Below are 19,332 nucleotides of genomic sequence, written 5' to 3'. Positions count from 1 at the left end.
TCCTTCGCCTCCTGGGGACCGATGACCGCTCCAAGTGCGCGGCCGAGTCGCCACTATGCCTCTGCTCACGCTGCTGGACCAGGCTCGGGGAAAGGCACGACGGAGGCCGCGATCTCCAGGCCCTCCGTCCGCCAGATGCCACAGGCTGACCGGACTCCTCTCCTTCTTCCTGGGCCATGCTCCTCACCCCCGACATCAATTCATACAGGGCCCCTCGACCGTGGGCCTCAAGGTAAGCCTGCAGAAGCCTCTGTAAATCAGCAGCTGGGGCAGCCATAACAGCAAGAACAGGCTAGGGTAGATTCGCCGTTTTTTTTTTTTTATAATAATAATAATTTTCTTTATGAATTACAGGGGACAGTCAGCTAAGAAAACAGTCAGGAGCCCTCAACTGATCCTGCCGACTGGTAAGTCCCCTCCCTCTCCCTTTTTTTAAGAACCCCCCAATCTTAGCAACATTGTATCTTCCCTGATCCATCCCACAATCTTGGGCAGCAGTCATGTTCCCCCTTCCTTATTATTCCAGGGGGAATCTTGACATGTGTGACATGTCATGACTCCCTTTTATTCCAGAAGTTTGGTCCTTAAGGGGTTAAATATAAAAAAAAATTAAAAAAGGTTATGTTATTTTTGCTTTCGCAAAGTTACTGTTGGGATAGGTCTGGAGAGAAGAAAACGAAACTAAAATTGGAAACTGAAAAATAATTGCCAAGAAAAAGTACAGCATTGCAACAAGATGAGTAATACAATTTGATGTCAAATGATAGTCCGCAGCTTGCTCATTAAGTCAACACAGTCATTTCTGAGGATAAAAAATATCAACGGAGGAAAAGTTCCTTGGGAGTAGCATCTGATTGCATACTCTGTAACTAAAATGAACGATCAGGATTATTCTACCACTTTCATGGCTCTCATTTTACTGACTTGCTCAGTATTTTTCACCGCAGAAGGAGGAGATCAAGGTAAGTCTACAAATGTTATATATTATGATTGGTTTCTTTGAATGATTCTTGATATATTAAATAAAGACAAAACATGTGTTCTTCTTCAGGCAGAAGAGTTCTGGCTTCAGGCCACAATTCTTTCTATTCCTCTTTTCTAAGAAATCAAACTATTTGGTGTATTAAAGAAGAACCCCAGTAAAAACAAACAAGTAACTGACAGTAAATATACTTTGGTGTGTTTAAGTATACTTAAAGGATCACTATAGTGTCAGGAAAACAAACTTGTTTTCCTGACACTATATCATCCTTGGGACCCTCTCCCCCCCCCCCCCCCCCCACCCTCAGGGTTCCCCTCCCTTGGCGCTGAAGGTGTTAAAACCCCTTCAGTTACTTACCTTAATCCAGCAGCGGGCTCCCACATCGCTGGTGACCTCTCCTCCCCTGCCGACGTCAGCTCCCGAGTGGAACCGAATGCGCATGCACGGCAAGAGCCGCGTGCGCATTCAAACAGTCTATAGGAAACCATTTCTCAATGCTTTCCTATGGACGTTCTGAACGCTGGATGCGATTTTCGAATCCAGCGTCGCAGAAGCGCCTCTAGCGGCTGTCAGGAAGACTGTCAATAGAGGTTGGATTAACCCTGAAATGTAAACATAGCAGTTTTTCTGAAACTGCTATGTTTACATCTGAAGGGTTAAAACCTGGGGGACCTGGCACCCAGACCACTTCATTGAGCTGAAGTGGTCTGGGTGAATATAGTGTCCCTTTAAATCTTTCAGTTTGATATATTAGAGCCACACCTTCTTGCAACAGCTCGCGATGCAACCTCTATAATAAAGATATCCCTCACGTTGGGTAATGTGCATATCATTTCAAATATTGGACCACCTCTGGGATGGAGTAAATCAAATATGCATGTAAATTTCTACGGCCGCAGCACTTATATCTTGTATGTTTCTTCAATGATTTATTCACGTGTTAATATTTACCGAAAATGCTGCTTAAACCAAATGTCACCGATTTTTATTTGCTAATTTATGTGCAGCTATAAAAAAAAAATAAAAAAAAAATAAATAAAATAAAACAAAAACCAGAGGATCACACAAGGCAATTATCAAATAATTTGCGAACATGAGATTTGAGTACATCTTTCAGCCTCCTGACCATTGCAGTTACTGCAGTGTTCTATCAGGACTCAGGAGCAACCTCCATATTTTTCAGGAAGGCATCTATCTGGCAAGTAAGGGGATGCCCTATCTCAACCTGGCATTACCATGGTTCAAAATTTCTGTCACGTTTCTAAAGAGTTTAAGGACTGCCACTAGCTGCCCTATTATTGTCCAATCGTCATTCCCCATGGGGACTTAATGTCAATATACTGGTCTAAAAACAGACTTTGGCTTGCCCTCCACTGTTCCAAAGTTCTTTCCATCATGTCTTAAACTTTCTGACATACTGTCATACCCGGTGTGTGGAAAGCCCTGTTTTGTTTCTTGCTTCTGCTCCAAGGATTGGCCAGTCTTCAAAACTAAATTAACTTTTTCAGCTTAGCTAGTTTGTCCTCAAATTTGCTCTTCATTTGCAATGATCAACTTCCCAGTTTGGTGAATAACTATATTAGCAATATTTGAACCCCAAATTTGCAACAGCCAAAACGCCAAGCACCATAAATACTACAGTGCGCTGTAGGTGTTTTTATGGCAGGTGTGCACTGGCATTCACCATTGTAAGAAGACATGCTGTTTTGAAATCCTGAAGGGCTAGCTCATTGGCGGATAGGATCAGCTGATTGCTCTCAGTCTTCTGCTCAGACAGAAAGGTTTCAGCTCTCTGTTGGAAATAGAGAAGACAAAGAGTGAGCCTGGTAGACCCCAGGTAAGAAGTCAGAACTGAAACAGTTTGACTACTTGCAATTTTGGAGGGTGCCCTCAGGACACACCCGGAACCATAACCAAAAGAGCACACTGTAGTGGTTAAGGTGCTTGAAGTGTTCCTTTAATAATGTTAATAGAGTATCAACATGTTAGGCTACATTGCACAATGTAAATGTGGATAAAAATGCAACAAATAAACAATAAACAGGTTAAGGTCAATAGAAACGTTGTTGAGGAGGGTTCTAATATAATGGGCTTGCTTTTCATTTAATTCAGATTTGTTTTTTTTTTTTTAATTTTAGGTACTTGCAAAGTATCCTCTTTCGAGAATATACAGCACCTACCAAATAAAACCCTTTTTAAAACTGGGGAGCATTTGCAGTACCAATGTGATGTAGGTTATGTGAGTCCACACAAAAATATAGTGGAGGAAACCGTGTGTCTTTCATCTGGGTGGTCAACAATTCTTCAATGTATTGGTATGTACTTCACATTTGCAAATTTTGTTTAGTACATTCTTATGTAACAGTAACATATTCAGTACATAAAAAGTAAGGAAATAAAATCATACAATAAAATTATAGCTAACCTATTTTTAAATAAATTACCATAGTTGTTAAAGCATCTGCATAAAACCACTACATTCCTCAAAAGATTAACAACCAAACTCAGATTTTGCATGCAAAGTATTAATGACTGACGATTAAAATATCAAAATTAAATATAAACCTTCTATTTTCTAACTGCTCTCCTCAAATCTAAGTAACAAAATTGGCTATTTTAAAGATAAGCGGTAACATCAAGGGTCACTGTCTTGGAAATGAGCTAAAACGGATACTATGATTACATAAATTGCCTGAGATACAATGAACTTACGGAATATTTTATTTTTCCATTAAGAAATTACATGCACAGTACCATCAACAGCTGGTGTCCTGAGCAAACGCCTAAGCTATAGAAATAATGAGGTGGCAAAGTTCTCATGTGATGATGGTTTGATGTTGAACGGTTCAGAAATCAGCCAGTGCCATTATTATGGCTGGGATCCACCATTGCCTACCTGTGAAGGTAAACGTCTCTCTGTTTTCTTATCCATTTTAGTGTTTCTTGTCCTCCTATCTTTTGAATGTGTACCTTACACTGCCTTACCGTCTTTTGTTTATCTTACAATCCCCCCTTGTGTGTCTCTTACTTCCCTACAGCCCCTTTGTGTCTCTTTCTCCCCCTCAGCCCCTTTGTGTGTCTCTTGCCTCAACAGCTCCTTTGTGTACGTCTCTTTCTTCCCCCAGCCCATTTGGGTGTGTACCTCCCCCTAACTCAGTCACACATGCACATACATACAGACACAGTCATACAAACACAGTCATATACATTCATACAGAGACATGCAAGCACAGGCATATCAGCATACATACTATCACATTTACATACTTACTTGTCAGCCCTGTGCAATCAGCTATCCTGAAAGCATGATGGCTGGCTCTGTGGAATCAGATTTCCAGTCCTGCCCCATCACTTAGGGACTAGCCACACTGTGTGGAACACAGAAGGCAAGGATATAATGTGCTTCATATCCCCTGCCCCCTCTACATAGCTTACGGCATGAACCAGAGCTGGAGGATGCCATGGAGCAGCTCGGCCATACTACACGCAGTGACCGGCAGATGGGAGTGTACTGCCCTCTTCCCTCCATCTGGTCACCTGGACATTTTGCTGCCTAATGGTAGTGCCAGCCCTGCTAATAGACACATTGGGGATGGGGGAGGTATTAAGAGACATGAGAAATCAAGAAGGTATTAAGAGGGCTAGAGAAGTGTTATGGAGACACATTAAGGATGAGGACTTTTGATGCAAAAAGACAAAACTGTGAGAGTTTGGGGCAAAAAGGGACAACTGAGGGGAAGAGGCACAAGCAGGTTGGAAGTAGAGGTGCATCTATGGGCAGAGTAGGAGAGTGAACTTTGTTTACCAGGGAAAGCTGAAATTTCCATGAGGGTGATTTATAAAGTAACATTGCTGCAACTTTTAGTTACCTTTTTAAGCCATTGTAAAGTTGTACATATTCAACAAAACAACCCCCCCATTCACACACTACCCCCATTCACAAACTACCCTCCCATTTACACACTGCCCCCCCACACACACTACCCCCATTCACACAGTACCCCCCATTCACACACTGCCCCCATACAACACACTGCTCCAAACATTGCACTCATCTCACACGCACATACACACACACTCTATCACATACACACACTGCACCCCTCTCACACACACACAGTCTCCCACATACACACACTGCACCCCTCACACACACACTTCCCCCATGCGCACACACAGTACTCACACACTACCTCCTGTAACGGATCGCCTGGCACCCCGACTGGGTACCTCCGTTAAAGGATGCACCTAGCGTTTCCTGAGGACTCCAAGCACTCTGGCAGACACCACAATCACCGAACCGAAGAAGCATATAAATCCTCTCAAGCATATGAATGCTGTAGACAGTTGAATAGGAAACCATACGAATAGGTTTACACTCCTAGCAGTCAAACTGGAACAGCATACAATAAATCCTCCCCCAAGAATGAGACGACACTTCACTTTGAGGGTTAAAACAGGAACTCTCTGTCCTGGCCCATACAGCCTCTTTTATTCCCTATCCCCAAACACAGTACAGCCCACAGGGTTTTACAGAACAACCAATCAATCCGTACAATACACACAGGCACTCCCACACAAAATCCTCCCCTCTGCCTGTGATATGATTACTGAACACAATGGTTAATCTCATTATCACAGGCAGAGGAATACAGTTTTTACACAATATTTATAACTTCTAAAACATACATGTCACAAACATAAAACATACATTTTTCATAATCAATCCATTCAGGGGAACAATATATTAAAAAAATGGCACGAATCAGACCAGGGGTTCAAAAGTCAGCAAAAGTATTTTTAAAACCCACTGCCAGCATGGCTTTCCGGCCCAAACCAGTTTCACAAGAGTCTGGCAGTATCCCTGGGACAACACCCTGCTGGAGAACAATGGATCCGGGGGAGGGGAAGAGGAAGTGTCCAAAAAGTTTCGTATTTTCCTTCACTGTTGTTAAAAGGCCAGCACAGTACAATAAAGTACAATATGTCCAAATGCAGTTCTTTAAAGGGTCCCATCTTCCCGGGACCATAATCACTGGGCAGGAGGCGAGCAAGCAGTCCCCTCCAGAAAACTGGGGCAGACTCTGGTGCAGGGTCCAGTCCACTACACCTCCCAAACACACACTACCTCCCATACACACACACACTGCACCCCTCAGAGACATTGCCCCCGACACAAATTGCCTCCCATATACACACAGTGCCCCCCTTGCACACACACTTCAACCCTCACATACACTATACAGCCCCTATGCCCTACTACAGCACCTATCCTTGCAGAGCCCGAGTATGTTGTCAAACTGTTCTTGAGTTTGGCTACTTACTCTAGGAGGGCGCCATGGCACTCCTGGCACCACAACCAATAAAGAGAGCTGTAGTGGTTATTGCTCCTGAATTGTTTCTTTAAATAATCTACCAGTGCCCCTTTCGAGATTAGGTTCTGGATCCACCTCTGCCCTACAGGCAGGTGCTATTCTTTTAAATGGGAAACCCAACCCTGGTCAAAATAGCTTAACTGGAAAAAAATATATTTTAACCTGAAAATTTCAACTCCTGGTTTAGTGCAAAAAAAACAACGTTTATGTGATATACAGGTTGTCTACAGGTGTTTTGGAATGTTATACCTGAACACACCTAGCTTTCATGTAGGAGATCACTGACACCTGGTGGACCCCAGGTAAATTGTCTGAGCCAGCCCAGGTGCCAGGGTACTCCTCTAGACTATTCTATCTGAAATCTCTGCTCCCTCTTTGTAGAAATCAGAGACAGATGTCCTCCCAGACCACGGCCAAGCAACACAGAGGAGATCCCTTCAAAACAACATGATTCTAATGGGGAGGAAGTGCAGATAAAATGCCTGCCAGGATTCAAGTTACATGGCTCAGAATCAATACTCTGTATCAATGGAAGCTGGACGTCTCTTCCGCAGTGCATTTGTAAGTATTCAGTGCTTGAAAAAGAGTAGACAGATGTGACAAATATTTACTTGTGCTTGATGCCTGAAGAGGAGAAACAAATGATCTTCAGAGCTTGCACTCTGTATCTATCTATATCAGTAATTCCAAAGCAGAGTTCAGGCTCACAAGTTGAAATTTCAATAGCTTTTAATAGAATAGTTACAGAGTTTCCTTTGGTGTGTTCAATCTATATCTGTATCACCTTTATCACCTTTATCTGTATCACCTTTATCTATATGTGTCCTGTAATTCTGGGAAGGCACAGTACCATTCTCTACTTATATTATTATTGTCTAATTCTGAGCATAGTGTGGAAAAATTCCTCCATCTAGTGTCCACTGTGAGATTTACAATCTGCGATGGCATATATATGAAGTAGATCCACTCAGTATCTGTAACTCAGTGGGTATGCGCATGGGGTATGCCAAGAGCTGGGCGCTTAACCCCACTGTAGCGCCCCAAGAAGGTGGATAGCTGTGTCAAATCAGTGAATTTGTGTGTGTTTGTCAGTGTGTCAAATCAGTGAGAGTGTGTCTGTCAGTGAATGTGTGTGTCACTGTCCTCTGTGTGTAAATGTGTGCATGTGTCAGTGTTCTCTGCGTGTCAGCGTCCTCTGAGTGTTACTATTTGTCTGTCAGTGAGCGTGTGTGCCAGTGTGTATCAATTCAGTTAGAGTGTGTCTGTGAGTGATTTTGTCCTTTGTGTGTAAGTGTGTGTGTGTCAGTTTCCTCTGTGTGTAAATGTGTGTGTCAGTGCCCTTTTTGTGTAACTGTGTATGTGTTTCGGTGTCCTGTGTGCGTCTGTGTGAGTGCCAGTGTCCTCTGTATGTAACTGTTATATGTGTATTATATTTTCATTTTGTGACTTTTATACACCTGATTAATATACACTCCTCCTTACATACACAATATTCACAGTATATGTCATATATTTGTAAAATATTCTTCACTCCTTTTAGTCAGGCTTGTTCTCCAATATAGGATTAACTTAAATATTAGTGTCTACACATTTCATTTGGAATTTAAATCAATAGAAATTACTTTCTCGAGCGATGGGTGCTGATGATCTTTTTTTAGACTTGCAGTGTTATTTTTCCATAAAAGGTTGAGAAACACTGAATTGGTGTGCTGAAATTGAACACGTTCTCTTTGGTTGTGCACTGTCTTAATTTCTTTTTCTTATCTTTCTACTTTATCTCTCTACTCGCCTCACTACAGCTAAGCGAGAGCTCTTGCTCAGGAGATTCCATTAGCACTGCTGAGGTAAACTGGGCTAGCTCATTGGCTGAGAGAATCAGCTGATCTCTCCCAACCAATGAGATAAGTCCTGCACTGCCAGTCTTAGCTTAGTGAACAGAGCTCCCTGCTCTCACTGAGCTATAGTGAAGGTGGGAAACAGTGCCCAGCGGGCCCCAAGTAAGAAGTGAAAATTCTAAAATAGTTTGTCTTCTTACTATGTGTGGCTGCCAGGAATGCTATAGGGGTTATGATGCGTGAAGTGTTCATTTAAAATTTGCATAAAGGCTTGACTACAAGAGTGGCACATAGCAGTTTCTTGTCTGACAAACTTGATTCAACAATGATGTGAAAATAAAACATTTTCTTGTTAATTAAAGATGAGCATAAATGTGAAAACCCACCTTCTATAAGATTTGGACAAATTGAACCAACAAGCAATCGAAGTAATGTCAAATACAGATGTGATAATGGATACCAATTAAGTGGACCAGAGGAAAGTATCTGCATTGGTGGGAACTGGTCCTTACCTCCGATCTGTTTAAGTGAGTACATCATGAATTTTGCTTGAGCATCCATAGTAAAGTTTTGAGACTGTAATAAATATTTTACAAAACAGTTCACAGACCCTCCATTCTTTTTTTTTTTTTTTATTCTTTATTTTTGATATGCAGGTGGGTACAACAGTGCCTGTATCACCACAACAGCTTCAGCAGGCTCGATTTTCATGGTCATAACATAACAAAATTGTGGCATGTTTGGTTTGCATATATTTTTTAAAATAGAAAAGGTAACGATTTGGTAAACAAGTGTTTGAGTAGTAATTATCATGCTTAGTTAGTACAGTACGAAACGTGGTTTAACAGTTGAGCTTAGAGTATGCTGGAACAGTAAGTGTCCCTGAGTTTTAGCTATCCACATCTGTCTAGGCGCAGGAGCGTGGGTGCGCTTTTGTATGGGGTAGCCAAGCTGAGCATACTATATCTGAGTAGGCTGGCGTTGTGTGCGACTGGTATAAAACCGGCTACGTACTTGCTATCGTTATTAGGGCGTTTTCACCAAGTTGTGTGTCAACGGCTGTATGTAGTTTATGTATAGCTACTCAGTGCTTACGGTAGCTGGTTACTGTGAATAGTAGCTGGACAAGCTTACAGGCTAGTAGTTCTAGTGTGATATCTTACAGGCTTGCTTATGGTTCTTACTTATGGTGGCTAAAGATAGGAAGTAGCTGGCCTAGTATGTAGCCTAGACATAGATTATAGGGTGACAAGAAGCTGCTGGGTGCAGTTATGATTGTAAAACTTGCAAATATGTGTCTCTATTTTACATGACAGTATAAGCATATAAATCAGGTTTGTGTATGACATTACTGGGATACTGCCCTAGGATAGGAGCATGCAGATTAAATCAGTAGAGGGCATTGCAATAGTATATGGATATTCAGGCCCATTGAGAAGTCCGGGATGAGGTGGGACCGCCAATATTGAGTATAGTGTCTCAATTGACGCTGCTGTGACGCTGCTGTGATCAGCCAACCCCCTGTGCTGGTAAGGCAGGATCCCCCAAGGGTGATTGCGGCAGAGCTCGGTCCGGCAAACCTTCTTGCTGTACTTCACGTCGTAGCTCCGACTTCAGGTTTAGACGCCCTCGGTCTGCTGGAATGTCGTGGGAGTGGGGCAGACATGTTGCGGTTTGCAGGGTCCGTCCGAGTGGTCGCGACCTCTGCGGTGCATCATGAGGCAGGCTCTTTGGGCTAGCTGGGTATGAAGGTGCCAGGTTGCTCGGAGCAAGGTAAGCCCTCTGTTGGTGTTGGCTGGGTGTAAGTGGGTTTGAAGAGTGCTTGCGGTGGTGCTTAGCCGTCGATAGGTTTCGTACCTTTCCCGGTTGGGTCTGTGCTTCAGGACGGGTGCTGGACCTTGCCGGGCGGATTTTCCGGCGCCATGTTCGTTTATGTGGCCTCCGTTTTTCCTTCCTTAGCGGCCATGCTGCACCACAGCTTTGTCCAGGAGTCGTGGGCTGCCCGGTGTGAGCGGCACGCTTGGTTCAGGCTGGGCTCCAGCAGGCTTGTGCCGGCGTGCGGCTATTGTGGCCCAGAAGTTTGTAAATAGGACGTCAAGCCTCTACTGCAGAGACAGTCGGTTGGGTTGAGGCGGTGAGATGCACACTGTGTCCGCCATCTTGGTCTTGGCGGGTAATTTGTCTCGAGTGTATCGTGGCAGGAACTTCACAAGTTAGTCACCGTTGAAAGTTGCCAGGATAACCCCCGCCGGCCGGGGAGACCCTCCATTCTTATACATCTTTATTTGAAAGCCAATATTTTAGGCTTTAGAAAGAGTGGATTTTAGGAATTTATTCATTAAACCAAAAATACGGATATTCGACAAGGGAATAAAAAAAATTAAAAATAATGACACTGTAAAAACGATCAAATATTTGCAATAACCTTTTCAGTTGTTAACAATGAATGAATGGTTTAGTGTGTTAATACCTTAATGTTTTCTGGTTCCGAGTCAGATTTATAGGAAAAGTCAACCCATTGTTGTTCCCATAGTTGTCTGCTTCCCATGATGTCATGAACTCACAGATTCAGTGAACTGTGGCAGGAATAGTGAGTTCACACACATTGCTTGTGTGTGAAATTCTTCTGTGGACTAAAATGCTGAAGGAGTGGGTCGCAAACCCTTATTTGCCTAGCTGATCCAGCAGGCATTGTGCAACAATAAATGAATAGATTGCAATTTGTCATATTGTAGTGTGCCTTGCGTCTTAAAGGCGCACTATAGTCACCAGAGCAATTACAGCTTAATGTAGTTGTTCTGGTGAGTATATTCATTCCCTGCAGGTATTTCCATGTAAACACTACCTTTTTAGAGAAAATGCAGTGTTTACATTGCCCCCTAGGGATACCTTTACTGTCCAGACACTTAAATGATGGTTTTAACACTACAGAGTCAGGAATACAGTATTTTATTCCTCACCCTATAGTGTTCCTTTTATTCCTAGGGTGTTTTTTATTTTTTTTTATTTATTTACTTGGTTACTGTTTCATTTGTACAGTCAGTGTACAGTATTGTTAATGTTTAAATGAATATTTTAGAGACGGAAAAAAAATGTCCAGCACCTCCAAGAATCATCTATGGAGAAATGAAATCCTTAGTCCATACAGAATACCCTTCCGGATCTACAGTAGAATATCAATGCCAGCAGCTTTACAAGCATCAGGGAAATCTAACAATTGTATGTGAAAATGGAAGTTGGTCAGATGTCCCTGTTTGTTTGGGTGAGTAAACTAACAATGTTTCGCTTAAGGTAAATATATATAGTAATCAGGGTTGGTAGAACCACTGGCAAATTATGTAATCAGAACAGAGAAAAAAAAAAAAGAATATTCATCAACAATGCACAGTAAAAATATTATGCTAAGTAATATTTATTAATAGTTACAGGAACTCTATAGTGACAGGAATACAAATGTATATTCACACAGTGTTGTGCATTTTACTGCAAAATGTATTTTAACCCCTTAATGACACAACTTCTGGAATAAAAGGGAATCATGACGGAATATATCCGTCGTCTGCCCTTAAGGGGTTAATGTAATGCTCGTTGTGTATTATTGCATTGCTGAGCTCCACAACAGTAAAACAAACAAGTGCATTTGGGTTGACACTGTAGGGAATAATGTGGAGTAGTTGGCATTGTGGAAGATAAGATGGAAACAAATCCATACAGTACCTCCCATTCTCTCTTTTAGTACCCCACTATAATAAAATGGAAGTCAGGTGGATAAAACCCTGCAAAGTTAACAACCTTACATCTTATTTCTCCACAGGCCTTGTTATTTTCCTATATCTGCTTTCTATTTCACTTCCAGTCCCCAAATTCCCTCCCCTGCCAAAGTCCCGTCCTCTTCTTAAGTCTAAACTCATGTCCCCTCATCTTACTAGGTTTCCATATCACCTCCTCTTGTTAAGTCCCTGCGTCCCCTTCACTTCCTATGGCCCTATGCCCTCTCCTTTCTATGTATCCCTTCCTCCCCCAAATCCCCATGTACACAGTAAATTATGGAGAACAAGCTGAATGAGGAGAGAATTCATAGTCTTGATACAAGACAATAAGTGAGTGTTTGGATTTTACTGTAACATACACTTTGAGTTTGGAGCTCTGTTGGGGTTTTGGCGAAAGGGCAGAGTCCAATATTAAGCAAATTTTAATCCCGGGAATCCATGCAATAATGGCTACGTCAAAAAGCAAAGTCGGGGTCAGAATCCAGGTCAGGAGTTAAAAGTTTGTTCCATAAGCATTGTTAGAATATAAGTGCCAAGTTCAGAAATTTGGGAAGACACAGAAGACAGGATATAGCAACAGAGTAGTTGGGATGTCTGAGCCAAGGGCAACAGCCAAATGTGTAGAGTAGTAATGGATACAGGCTGCAAAGGATCTATGTAACACAAAACCATGCAGACCAGGGGACTCAGTCGAACGACTTGATGTTCTCATGGTAATTCTTAAATAGGAAAAGTGAACTACAATAATCTGAAATAATTTATTAGAAAACAAAGAGCCAGTATGACTTCACTGAGCCTGACAACTGAGTAATTTAACTCTTACTTGAGAGACATTCTAACACCTAAGTTCTTATGTCCCCCCTCTCTCCAATCCCCCATACCACTGTAAGAAGAGTCCTTATGTCCCCTCGTCTTTCCAAATGCCTGTATTCCCTCCTATCACAAAGCCTAATTCATTTTCTTACAACTGAAGTTGCCTCATGCCTGCATATGGAGCAGGAGGGGGAGAGAGGGTGGCTGTGGGACAAATGAAGGGGAGGGGTGAGAGAGGTTGGCTATGGGGCAAATGAAGGGGAAGGCCCGGTGGATTCTAGTTACGCCTCTGATTGTAAACATGTCTTGGGGAGAGAACAAGCCCCAATGGCCCCCCAATCTGCACTTGCTAGTAGTTTTTAAGGTATTACAGTGTTGAATTGTGAGCTATTTCATCAATGCATTTCTTTTCTTGCAAATGCTGTGTCTCACTTATTTTGTATTTCTCTACATTTGCAACATTTGTGCTTGTGTTTAGAATTAAAATGAAGAAATGAGTGGAAATTGTCTCCTCTGTTTTCAGAACCATGCACAGTAAGTCAGAAAGACATGACAAAAAATAACATACAGCTAAGGTGGAAAACAGATAATAAATTGTATTCTGAACATGACAACACTGTGGAGTTTATCTGCTCCCCTGGATTTGAAATTCAGCCATCTTCAACGCTTCGAGTTAAATGCAACAGAGGAAAATTAATGTACCCTAGATGCTTTAAGCAAGGTAAGCCTGATGACTGTGTGCGGTATTGAGAAGGGTTTCCAGATGCACCAAAATTCCCTGGACATGTATAAATATGACATGCTGATAGACAGGACATGCTAAGAGCTGCCCAGAATATGTGTATTCAATTCATATCTTGCAGGATGTAAATCAGTTCTTTAAAGGGATTCTATAGAGCCAAGAATAGAAAGCTATTATTGGCACTATAGCTCCCCCCCCCCCCCCCCCCCGCCCGCCACAGTGAATAGAGGGTTAAAATTCCTTTATTTACTTGATCTCAGTGCAAATGTCTGTTGGCGCTGGGTCGTGGCTCGTCCTCCTCAGACGTTACCAGCGAGGGGGCGCTAATGCGCATGCGTAGCGGTGCCGTACGCGCAATAGGTCCTCTCCATGGGAAAACATTAAATAGCTGACGTTGGATGTTCTCATGCATGTTTTACATGTCAGCACTAAGTGCTATAGGCACACTGTACGCAGACCACTTCAATGAGCTGAAGTGGTCTGGGGACCTATGGTGTCCCTTTAATAAGGATGAGATCCCAAATGAGCAACTATGATTAGTTGTTTTACTTTGTGCAGGTATAAATGCTACGTATTACAGGGCAGCGCTTTTCATGTTAAAAGCATCCCCCAAGTAGCAGTATCTAGGAAAATATGGTAAATCCAGCAACCACTAGATGGAGACAAAGTCACACTTCACAACATTAACAAATATGGATCTGGGACTGGAAGTTGCTGGACCAGAAAACAGGCAGTGACATGGAGGCAGGACTGTGTAGAAAACATTGTGTGCTAACCTGACTGACAGGAACTCTGGTCTGGCCAGACCAACTCAAAGCTATACCTCTTAAGGCAACCTAAGTGCAATGCACTGACAGCATTCTGCATAGTACTACCGCTCTATGCTCATGCTGGGTTTGTTTGGGACATATCACTAGATGAGTGACACCAGTGAATTAACTCAGGATGGTGCAACAGAATTCTAAATTCTGGCTGATCCTGCTGGATACGCTATCGTTGGGAGGTATTCAAATTTGTTTACTCAGATACTATGTAGTGGTTATGGTGCATAGACTTCCCCTTATTTATTATTATTGCCATTTATATAGCGCCAACAGATTCCGTAGCGCTTTACAATATTATGAGAGGGGATTTAACTATAAATAGGACAATTACAAATTAACTTACAGGAACAATAGGTTGAAGAGGACCCTGCTCAATCGAGCTTACCGTATATACTCGAGTATAAGCCGAGTTTTTCAGCACATTTTTTGTGCTGAAAAACCCCAACTCGGCTTATACTCAAGTCAATAGTCTGTATTATGGCAATTTGCATTGCCATAATACAGACAGGGGGCTGTGGGGGCTGTCAGAGCTGTAACTTACCTTTCCTGCAGCTCCTGTCAGCTCCCTTCTCCTCCACGCCGTCCGTTCAGCACCTCGGTCAGCTCCCAGTGTAAATCTCACGAGAGCCGCGGCTCTCGCGAGACTTACAGTGTGAGCTGACAGAAGAGCTGAATGGACGGCGCGGAGGAGGAGGGAGCTGACAGGAGCTGCAGGAAAGGTAAGTTACAGCTCTGACAGCCCCCCACTAAACTGCCAATGTCACTGGACCACCAGGGAAGGAGAGCCCCCCTCCCTGCCATATATCAAGCAGGGAGGGGGGACGAAATAAATATATAATAATAATAAAATAAAATAATAATTAAATTAAATAAAAATTAATAATAAGAAATAATAATAAAAAAATATGAAATTAATTAAAAAATAATCATATTGCCCACCCCCCACCAAAGCTCTGCAACACACACACACTACACACACTGCACACATACACACGCTGCACTCATACACACACGCTGCACTCATACACACACGCTGCACTCATACACATACGCTGCACTCATACACACGCTGCACTCATACGCACACACTGCACTCATACGCACACTGCATTCATACACACACTGCACTCATACACACGCTGCACTCATACACACGCTGCACTCATACACACGCTGCACTCATACACACGCTGCATTCATTATACACACACTGTAAATAAATATTCAATTAATATATTTTTTTTAGGATCTAATTTTATTTAGAAATTTACCAGTAGCTGCTGCATTTCCCACCCTAGTCTTATACTCGAGTCAATAAGTTTTCCCTCGGCTTATATTCGGGTCGGCTTATACTCGAGTATATACGGTACATTCTATAGGAGGTGGGGTGTAAAACACATTAGGACAGGGATTTGCAATCAAATAAGTTTGTGCTTGTGGAAAGATATTGTGCATTAGGAAACATATTGTGTATTAGCAATATCTGGGAGAAATACAGTGTGCATGTGTCTATGTGTATGGAAAGGAATTTCAGGGATATTCAAAAGCAAAATTAATCAAGTAAGTATAGAATAACTTTTGGCTGCAACCCCAAAAATAGAGCTTATAAGGTAATAGTAATTAAGAATATAATATAGGGGGTGCCAACACAGTAAAAATATTATGCTAAGTAATATTTATTAATAGTTACAGGAACTCTATAGTGACAGGAATACAAATGTATATTCACACTATGCTACACTATAGGTGTCAAACACCATTTAGTCCCCTTGCACCCGCCCCATCAAAAAGGTAGTTTACTTGCCAGTCCGGTCACAGCTGGCTCTGCGCCAATTAGCATCTCCTCATAGAACTTCGGTGAATAAGTGCATCTCCATGAGGAACGTTCAGCACCTCCATTCAGAGGGTGGAGACGCTAAATTACAGTGTTACGAGCCACAATCATGACCGGAATTTCTATAAATCTATAAATCCCCTCAGTTACAGAGCGAGTTTCTTGCATCATTAGCTTTGATTTGTTCAGAGCAGAAGTGAGTGCTTCTCATAGGGAAGCTCAAGATTCAATCACAGCAATTTACATGCGTGCTGTGTGTCCCAATGCATGTGCATGGACACAAGTAATCGGTAATGATGACTTCACAGGACATGGATAGAGGCTTTAGTGAGGAAACTCTCTCGGTGCTAGAATAACGATGAGTTTTCTTGACTTTGAAACTTTTCAATGACAAAAGGGTTGGGCAGTATTGTAAACAGTGGTCTACCTACCTCGGTTGCAGGGGTCACAGCTGCAACCGGGCCCCTCAATCCAGGGGGCCGAGACGCAGCCGTGACCCCTGCGACCATGGGCTGCCTGCATACCTTCTGGGCCGGTGCACAGCCACACAGGCCTGGTCTGTGGTTGCTGGGTGTCTGGTAGGAGGGCAGAGCTATGCTGCTCCCTTCCTGCCTGTGTTTAGCGTGGCCGAGCGGTCTGACAGATAATATTTTATAGGGTTTGTTAATTTATTTATTTTTTGGTTTAGTAGGGGAATAGTAGGAGGGAAAGGATTTGTTTCCCTCTTTATTTTTTTTATTTTATTTTTGGAGTACTTGCAACACTTACATAGTATAGTAAGTTGTAAGTAAGATGGACTTACTAGTATTTCAATTTTGTTTTAAAACTTTATTAATCTGTCGTAAGAGCATTTTGAATATATATATATTATGCGAAATTCATGTTATAAACGCAATTAATGCACATACAAAACCCTCTCTACACTAGTTATGCCACTGACTCTACTCTACACCTTCTGCAATATACCCAACAGTGTAGGGGTAAAGGGAATAAATATGTAGGTTTTGAAGTGTTACCTGTCTGGTCTTGAATGAATGGTCACATTCGTCCATTGCTGGTATGAGTTGGTAAAAGCTAAGGTGAAGTGTAATCACTGCTTTAGGCATATTTCTAGTGAATGCTGGGCTGTGGGCTGCTGGGGACCCTCTTTTAACTGTTTGAAAACAGATTAATGACGTAAGAATGAAAGGAGGAACAATAGGTCTCTCACCCAGTTTGAAACAATTTGCACTTCGCCATCACATATCTCTAGGGGAATTTCAACATTATACACTATGCTACTACTGGGAGGAGAGATGAAGGTCCCCAGGTTCACAGTGAGGTGGGAGAAGGAGATGGGGTGACTCTCACGGGCCAGGAATAGGACAAGATATATGTCCCATAAATGCTCCATCAGCTCCAAATACCAGAAAATGAGCTATACAGTGCTGACAAACTGGTATAGAATGCCTGATGTACTCCACTGGATGAACGCAGCAATCCCTAAAGAATGCTGGGATTGCAGCTCTCCAAGGGGCACCGGCTTCACATGTGGTGGTCCTGCCCCAACATCTCCCCCTACTGGGCGTTGATACCAGGGATACTCCTTTGCAACTGCTCCCAATGCTTTTGCACCATATCAGCATGCCACTAAGGATGTACAAAAAATCCTTGACCAAGCTTAACCTCTGGAAGCTTCCGGGTGCACCTACCCTCCAGCAGTGGGTGACTAGGATGGAGGAGGTCTGACCTCTGCCCTTACCTCTGCCCTTAATGGCACCTCTGACAAATATATCTCTACCTGGTCACCCTGGTTGGATTGCATCTCCTGGAAGGGTACCGATACCCCCCCCCCCCCCCCATCCCTCTAGACCAGAGAAACCCAGAACACAAATCTCATCCCCTGCCCGACCCAAACAAACAAACCCACTCCACCCTGCTTTTTTTTCTCCGTCTTACCCTCCGCTTCTCTTGTTAAAAATAGTTCCTTTCCTCAACCCTCTTGCTACTCCTTTCCAGAACTCCTTTCCATTTTGAACACAGGCTACATGCTCACAACCCACAGCACTTGACTCCCCACTTGGGCATAGTTCAAGTGAGTTAAGGATCTGTCACCCCTGTTTTACTGGGGCTTGCTACGGTCATGCTGACTACGAGTGTAATATCTGTGTTGGAATAGTTTTGTACTATTATGGCTGTTGTAGGCCTACTTACCTGTTTCCACTCAGGCACCTCCCGCTTTTCACGAAAATGTTTAAATAAAGATTCAAGGTAATACACCCAATTCAATTAGATGAAATCGTTATAGAGTGTTCCTTTAACTATATTGAAGGAATTTTTTTCACGTAAACATTTAGGAAAACAAAGTTCATGTTGAGTATTTCTACAATGATATCACACTGAACTAGCATTAATACAAATATTTGTATACCATTTCCAGGCTCCTGCATTTTATCAAAAAAAGTGATGTTGATAAATTATATTGTGCTGCCAGATACACATTTGGAAATTGAAGATGGGGAGAGCATGCAGTTTCAATGCATCAAGGGAATGATTCCAGAACAGGAGCTCAGAGTTACATGTAGTAAAGGTGAAATAAATTACCCAAAGTGTAATAAACAGAGTAAGTATTGTCTTATTATGCATGTATCTTATGCCCCGTTTTCACTGAGTGGTATGGTTTGGGTCTGTATGGTCTGGTACTCTATTTTGAGTGTTTCCACTATGAAAGTGGCCCATACAACTGAACCAAACTGCACTATTCCTAGGCACCCTTCAGATGTAGGTCCATAGGAAATGGTACGGTACGATTAGGGTGGCGCTACTGGCGTCACACTATACAATCCATTGATTGGCGGACAGGAAAAAGTCAATGCTCGTGACAAATGACACGCTATGCATTTGGTCTAAACCCCGCATGCCCCTGGCGGTCTGACTTGCAGTGGAAACGCTCACCTAAATAGGCTGGACCATTCTAACCCTTCCGAACCGTACCGACCCAAACCATACCGCTCAGTGGAATCGAGGCATTAGATTTCTAAAGCTCCCTTCCACAAAGCTTCCAGGTTTCAATTTCACAGTCAGTCTTCATACAAGACCACTACCATAATCCTCCATTAATTTGAATTTGTTGAAAACGATTCTTTTAAAATTACTTCATTTAGTTTTCAACTGTTAA

At 42.5% G+C, this 19,332-nt stretch overlaps 1 protein-coding gene across 1 annotated transcript; it reads left to right on the top strand.

Annotated features, from left to right (window-relative positions):
* Positions 1 to 754: 754 nt before the first annotated feature.
* On the top strand, positions 755 to 19,332 carry LOC134569207 (coagulation factor XIII B chain-like). Its single transcript, XM_063428120.1, has 9 exons — positions 755 to 962; positions 3,121 to 3,297; positions 3,719 to 3,886; positions 6,739 to 6,918; positions 8,555 to 8,719; positions 11,272 to 11,454; positions 13,299 to 13,496; positions 18,595 to 18,777; positions 19,319 to 19,332. The coding sequence occupies exons 1-9, from the start codon at positions 875 to 877 to the stop codon at positions 19,330 to 19,332; spliced, it is 1,356 nt and encodes a 451-aa protein (XP_063284190.1). The 5' UTR covers positions 755 to 874.

This window comes from Pelobates fuscus, chromosome 7 (assembly GCF_036172605.1).
Source record: "Pelobates fuscus isolate aPelFus1 chromosome 7, aPelFus1.pri, whole genome shotgun sequence".
NCBI lineage: Eukaryota > Metazoa > Chordata > Amphibia > Anura > Pelobatidae > Pelobates > Pelobates fuscus.
Note: the sequence above shows the minus strand (reverse complement) of the source record. Positions and strands in the feature narration are given on the sequence as shown.

Excerpts from the sequence above, each read along its gene's own strand:
- LOC134569207 (XM_063428120.1), top strand. The coding sequence starts at position 875 with ATGAACGATCAGGATTATTCTACCACTTTCATGGCTCTCATTTTACTG. Across the intron at positions 3,298-3,718 it reads AACAATTCTTCAATGTATTG|AAATTACATGCACAGTACCA; the intron begins GTATGTACTTCA and ends TTTTCCATTAAG. Across the intron at positions 6,919-8,554 it reads GTCTCTTCCGCAGTGCATTT|ATGAGCATAAATGTGAAAAC; the intron begins GTAAGTATTCAG and ends TGTTAATTAAAG.